The sequence below is a fragment of the Peromyscus eremicus genome, chromosome 6 (genome assembly GCF_949786415.1).
Source record: "Peromyscus eremicus chromosome 6, PerEre_H2_v1, whole genome shotgun sequence".
Classification (NCBI taxonomy): Eukaryota; Metazoa; Chordata; class Mammalia; order Rodentia; family Cricetidae; genus Peromyscus; species Peromyscus eremicus.
Genome location: NC_081421.1, coordinates 94555030 through 94561981, shown reverse-complemented (window position 1 = coordinate 94561981; position 6952 = coordinate 94555030). Strand labels below are relative to the sequence as shown.

The window sequence follows — 6952 nt, the reverse complement described above, 5'->3', positions numbered from 1 at the left end:
TCTGATTGCATGTGATTTTCATGTGTCATGAAATTATTTTGTTTTCCAGTCACTTCAAATTGTTTTTTGTTTTGTTTGGTTTTTGGTTTTTGGTTTTTTTTTTTGGTTTTTCAAGACAGGGTTTCTCTGTGTAGCTTTGCGCCTTTCCTGGGACTCACTTGGTAGCCCAGGCTGGCCTCGAACTCACAGAGATCCGCCTGGCTCTGCCTCCCGAGTGCTGGGATTAAAGGCGTGCGCCACCACCGCCCGGCTCAAATTGTTTTTTAAAAAAATCAGCTAGGCATAGTGGCACACACTTTTAATCCTAGCACTGAGGAAGAGGCAGGTGAATCGTTCTGAGTTCAAGGCAAGCCTGGCCTGTAAAGCTAGTTCCAGGCAAGCCCTGTGTATAGGGCTAAACAGTGAGACTCAGAAAAGAAAATGTAAAAGCAAAAGCAAAATCCATTCTTGGCTAAGAAGCCTTGAAGAAATATTTGGCCTTGACGCTTAAGCTCTACATTGTCACAGAACAGTTCACCTATCAGCACTGACCTCCAATGTATTCTTGTTTGTGGCCTAGTTCCTGGAGCTCTTTACATCTTGTAACTTTTTTTTAAAAATAAATAAAACATACAGTTTTATTGAAAAAAGGAGAAAAATGAGTATGTAGGTCACAAACACAATGAAAAAAATCACATAGGTAAAACTTTTTTTCCCCCATTTGGGTTTTCCTAAAGAGAGTCTGAAGAGCAACTGAGGACTGAAAGGATGATAAATGGCGCTGGTGGCGGCATGGGTTACCAGCGGAAGGTCACGAGCCACAGTCACGAGCCACGGCCACAACTGCTTAGTTACAGAGAGCTTTATTAGGAGGAATTAGGGGGCAGGGGGCACAGTAGAGACAAAAGGACCAGGCCTGGGAAAGAGCATGTGCAGAGGGCAGAGAGGAAGATGGGGGGGGCACGGGGAGAGCAGAGGTAAGAGTGGGGTCTACATCTGGCTTTTTCAAGGTGCAGATTGTATGACCACATCACACACATGTAGTCACCAGCACCCACTGATGACGTAAGACGCAAGACCCTTTGCTTAACTCCTGAAGTGCGCATGTGCAGTCATATAGCTGGAGTGAGGGCAGAATTCTAACAAGGACAGATTTTTATCTTTTCTTGTGAAGATGCATATTATTCAAAAACAGGAGAGAAAATCACAGAAAGAGGAACAAATATTTTCTTTTGCAGAACCGTCATTGTGTGTAATAGTGCCAGAGACTACGTGGCAAATAGGAGACTAGAACTGGAAACTCACATTGCCCTTTTAGAAACAAGGGTTTTGAGTGATTCTTCCATTTTCTGTAGTTGTCACTGGACCTGGATGATATTGATTGGATTAGATGTACCCTTAGAGTATTATAAATGGACAATCAACAAATAAGTAGGGGAGAATATTTCATAGAGAAATTGTCTATGAACTTTCTTTAGGACTCTTTAAGTGTGTTGAATTGTAAGTGTGTGGTAGACAAAATGACTTGTCTTTATTTTTTTATTTAACATTTTTTATTTTACATACCGACCAGTTTCCCCTCCCTCTTCCCCTGGTGTTCCTCCCTCCCCCGACACACACACTCCCTTCTACCTCCTTCCCCATCGTCTCCTCCTCAGTCTCCATTCAGAAAGGGGCATGCCTCCCCCATGGACTTGAACAAAGCATGGCACATCAAGTTGGGTAGGACCTAACTCCTTCCCCAGCATCAAGGCTGGGCGAGGTAATCCAGAATGGGGAACTTCCAAAGTGCCAGGGACAGGTCCTGATCTCACTGCTGGGAGCCTTACAAACAGACCAAGCTACACAACTGTCACAAACATGCAGAGGGCCCAGGTCGGTCCCTGGCAGGCTCCCTAACTGTTGATCTAGAGTCCATGTGCTCACAGGTGCTGTGGGATGTTCTGTATGCTGTGAATTTGTTACTCTGGTTGGTTGATAAATAAAAAGCTGATTGGCCAGTAGCCAGGCAGGAAGTATAGGCAGGATAAACAGAAAAAGAGAATTTTGGGAAGAAAAAGGCTAAGTCAGGAGACACAAACCCACCAAACAGGGAGCAGCATGTAATGGCACACAAGGAAAACCACAGAAAACGTGGCGACATATAGATGAACAGAAATGGGCTGAGTTTAAGTGTAAGGGCTAGTCAATAATAAGCCTGAGCTAATGGCTGAACAGTTTTAATTAATACAAGCCTCTGTGTGTTTACTTGGGTCTGAGCAGCTGCAGACTGGGTGGGACACAGGAAAACTTCTGGCTACACACAGGAGCTCAGGTCAGCTTCTCTGTGGGTTCCCCCATCATGACCTTGACCCACCCCACGCCCAGCTCGTACAATCTCTCCTCCCTTTCTTCAAGGCTCCCCTAGCTCAGCCCAGTGCTTGGCTGTGGATTGGCCAAGTCCTGGGATAGCTGGCTGTTTCACTGCTGTCCGGGCTTTGTGGGACCTACTCCAGTGCTAGAAGCTAGGAAAATTCAGGCCTACTTGAAGCAGTCTGTTAGGTTGGACCTCTGGGGCTAGCCACTTCGAAGGTGTCCAGGATACAGATTGAGGAGACACCTGGACTTGGTAGGATGCTGGGAGTGCAGAAGATAAAGTTAAGAAGTTTAAGGGGAAATTTTTTTCTTAGGTCCTGGTAACTGAGGTAGGGGAGTCCCAAGACCAGGGAAAGGTGGGACAATCCCACCCTTTGGAACAGGCAGTAGGTGGTGAAAGTTACTTGAAGCTAATGTCTCCCTAAAAACTTCTTCCAAGTCCTAAGTCATTCAAATGGAATTGTCAGAAGCTATTTCACATTTAGAAACCAAGTGTGAAATTATAAAGGAACTTACTAGATTACTCTTTTGCTGTCTTTGATGAGAACAAATTTGCAGCTTGCCTTGAAGTTCCATTTACATATTTCTAGTAACTTCCAAAGTGTGAGCATCAGTTTACTAAAAAAATCCAGTTATCAATAGGAGATTTAGCCTTCATGCTGTTCTTATGTGCCAATCAGTTATGTATTACTGTGGCAAAGTTCTTGAAAGAGCAGGGTAGATAAGGTAGACAGACAGCCAGAAATTAATTTAGCATGAGGAATTGGCTTACATATCAAGACTCAGAAGTCTTATCATCTATCCACTGTAGGCTTGAAGACTAGAAAAGCTTGAATTCTAGTTCAAACCTTAGGGACAGAGAACCAGGGAGACTGGCCAGAGTCTGAAAGCCTGAGAACTAAGAGAACTAGAAGTGCTGATGTCCACAGATATGATGCCATGCCTGCAAACTACTCACAGGCTGGTAACCTGGGTAATAGGGGGAAAAAATCATGAAAAAGGCAGGAGATGAGCTTGTTAAATACAGCTGCACAGCTACAGTGGATGCAACAGTAAAGAGAAAGGCTTTCAAAGGCTACTTTAAGGGGAGGGTGTTCTACAAGGGCATTGTAGTTGTTCAGTGTCAAGGGACTCAGAACAGTCACAGCTGGGGCCTAATATGGCTAACTCCAAGGTAAGAACAGTCCTGCGTGGAGACAATTGTGCTGAGTGCAGCTTCCCTGAAGAGCCTAGTGTCTTGTTCTGAGGCTAGAGTAACTCAGCACAGTCTTCATTCATCCCAGGATAGTATCCACACAAATGTTGCCTTCTCTTTCCATCCAGGTTCTTACAGGACTAGATGATCTCGCATCACAGAAGGTATCTTTATGATTAGTTTATCTTCCAGAAACAAAGACATACCCAGGAGTAATGTTTTACCGTCTGTTGTGGATCCCTTAGCCCAAAGCGACCCAAAAATTAATCATCATACTAAGATCTCCACACTATACATTTTCAGAGTATCTGATAGGCCGCCTTGGGGCTCAAGGGAATCAAGTACATGTGGGACCTAATGTCAAACTACGTCAGGACTATTAACCTCCCTACTTTATCACGAGACAATCTGACAGTGAAATTAAGTTCAGCGATATAACTAAACATTTATTAGAGAAAATTAGTATGCAGTACAAATTGGGTCACATAGTCCGGTAAACTCAGTGCCATCCCATTCCTGTGTTCTAATATAGATGCTTCTACAAATTACAATTACAAAAAATTACCCAGACAAATGCAACAATATCCTGAAGACATAATAGTTAAAAGTTTACCAAATATTACAACTTAAATATAAGGGAGAAGCCCTCCTCCACCCCCGAGTATTTTAGGCAGTTCTCATATACTGAATAGCATTAAAACCAATAGTAACCAATTTCTTATTACCCAAAGCTTAGGACGAAAAGTAACAGCTTCTGAAGTACTTGGAGTGGCTGCTTTGGGACTGCTGCCTTTCTGAATAAATGCTACCTATCCAACAATAGACGATAAATATTTTTAAATAGCATATTTTAAAAACAATGTTCAAAAAGTAAGCTTCACAAAGGTAATTCTTTTTGTTGTTGACTAGTGTGTCCAAAATGATGCCTAGTTAATAATGAGGGGCCCTTAAGTACTTAAGTTACAGGCATTATTAAAATATATATATTATATACCATTTAGCTACAATCATATTAATTCAAGCATTAAATACAGGCTCAAAAGGCATTGTGCTATTTTAGGGAGGTCAAGGCTTAAGGCGAGGTTAGAGGTCTGGAATTCGGCAGCTGAAAATCCTCTTTATTCAAGAAGTTTGTAGTATTCAGGATTCGCTCCAGAGGCCACATTCTTGATGTCTCGGTAAAGCAGTCTGCAAAAACCAAACGTGGTTACCATTTCCTTAATCTGCTTATTTTGACATTTAATGCCAAACTGAACATCTAGATTGATAGTCGTATGTCTATCCCTACATAATTTACATTGATAAGGAAAAAGGCCTAGACCATTAAGTCTTGAATTCTCTACCCAGTGGTGCAAATCAGAACATTCAAAGTAAATAAAAAAAAGTTCTTATTAAAAAATTCCTATCCTTTCACCACGCTATCAGCCACATCTAACCCTTTCTCTGCCTTCTAATACACCACCCAATCAAAAGAGAGCCAAAGAAGCTTAAGATATTCCATTCTTTGACAGATGTAGGAATAGGGATACTCTGGAAGATAATAAGCATATCTGCATAAATTTTATGACAAGGTTTGGCCATGTTAGGGTTACTTTTGGCTAACCGTCTTTTAAGCACGTACACAATTACCCAAACCACTTTCCGATATAATCACATTTGTTACACCCTAATAATTACTTACTACGGATTCTACCAATAGATAAAAGTTTCTAGAAGTTAACCTTGGTTCCTTCGTGGTGGTTCAAGAACTCAAGACATAGCAAAAAAACAAAAACAAAAAACCTTGAGAAGTCAACGTTCCCAAGTGCAAAGGAAGGGAAGTGCAACGTTCCCACCGGTGCAAAGGAAGTCCTTCGTCCCTCTTTCTCCCAACTGCACCACACCGCCAACTCTAGCGTGTCCCCACCCTTCTGAGCACTTCAATCCTGCACTCGAGACACTCACCAGGGCAAGAGGTACACGAAGATGAACAACACCAGGTCGAAAAGGAGGAAAAGCCAGAGATCCAGCCAGTAGGAGTGTTTCGGGAGACCGTTCGTCCCGGATTGAGGTCGCTCATCTCGGTTCTGCTCCCTCCTTCCCGCTCCGCCCGAGCCTCCCCGCTCGCGGACACCATCGGTCCCCGTCGCCGCCTGGCTCCCCTCCATCTCCCTCTCGCTGCAGCTCTGCGCACCCGAGAGCCGCGTGGCTCCGCACTTCCGCTATGGCCGAACCGGGAGCCGACTAAAATCTGATCCTCACCCTGCGTGCCTCGGCCGAGCAACCAACTCCGGTCGGCCACGCCTACCACTCCGGCGCTCCGCCCCGCCTCCCGGGCCGCGCGCAGGCGCCCTGCCCCACCTTCCCGCCCACGCGCAGGCGCCCCACCCTTCTAGGAAGCCGCGGGCGCCGTCTCGTTCCACTCCCCCCACCCCCACCCCCCGGGAACGCGCGCGAGCTCCCGAGGCCCGCTGCGAAACCTCGCGCAGGCGCCCTGCTCCTCCTCCGGAACCTGGCGCAGGCGCTCTGTGGCCCGCCCCCGCCTCCTGGTTGGCCGTTGCCGAGCTCGTGGCGTGGAGGTGCGCCGTCTCACGTACCTTCCCCGGCCGTATGCAGCCCAGAGCCGGTTTTCCCGGTTTCTAGAAAGAGAACTGGCAAGACCCTTCTTCTCTGAGGTGTGCCTGAACTTCAGGAATTGCCATCAGATGATTCCAGCTGTGCCCACGCACAACGTTCATAGTCTTTCGTAAACATGAGCATGTGTGGGGATTTTTTTTTTTAAATGGGTCCCGAGATTCTTCCGTGTGAACTTTGTAGATGACAACACGGTGTGCCAATTTCAAAAGGTTGGACAGACCCGGTAGGATTCTCTCTCCAGTCCCTGTAAGCCTTCCGGCTTCTTATTGTCTTATGTATTAGGGTCGGTTGCGGGGATGGTTTTGTGCAGTCGGTTTGCTCTTAATCTTTGAAACAGTGGGTGAACATCGTAATTACAGCCATGGATTTTCAAAAGCATCAGAGAAGGTAAAGCGTGAGAATTACATAGGTATTTCATGGGACTATATTTAATAAGCCTCTCACCTCTGTGCCAAAATATCCCGTGAGCAATAGATAAAAACCTTTTGGAGTCTATTAACTTAGCAGCCCACTGCACTCTACCAACCAAAAGCTCAGATAGCATCTTGGGCCTGTAGGAAAGCTTTCTTCATATCGCTGAACCCGCCTCTCTGCTGTACTCACCAATGTAGTTTAAACTTGCCTTAAATTTATGACTTTCTTTGTTCTGTAAAATGATAAAACTTCATGAACCTGTTTCACATTGGAAAATAGAATTGGGGGTAACCTAAATCTTGTGTTCCCAGCCCTAGCCACTCAAAGTGGCTCCAGAATAAACTATCATTTTTTTTTTCCTTTTAAGAAGAGAGCTGTGTTTTTTGCACAGGT

At 44.9% G+C, this 6952-nt stretch overlaps 1 protein-coding gene across 1 annotated transcript; it reads right to left on the bottom strand.

Moving 5' to 3' along the window:
* Window positions 1–4478: 4478 nt before the first annotated feature.
* C6H4orf3 (chromosome 6 C4orf3 homolog) lies at window positions 4479–5822 on the bottom strand. Its single transcript, XM_059264997.1, has 2 exons — window positions 5474–5822; window positions 4479–4717 (listed from the first exon to the last, which is right to left on the bottom strand). Coding segments are annotated over exons 1-2 (204 nt in total). The 5' UTR covers window positions 5677–5822; the 3' UTR covers window positions 4479–4716.
* Window positions 5823–6952: the final 1130 nt, after the last annotated feature.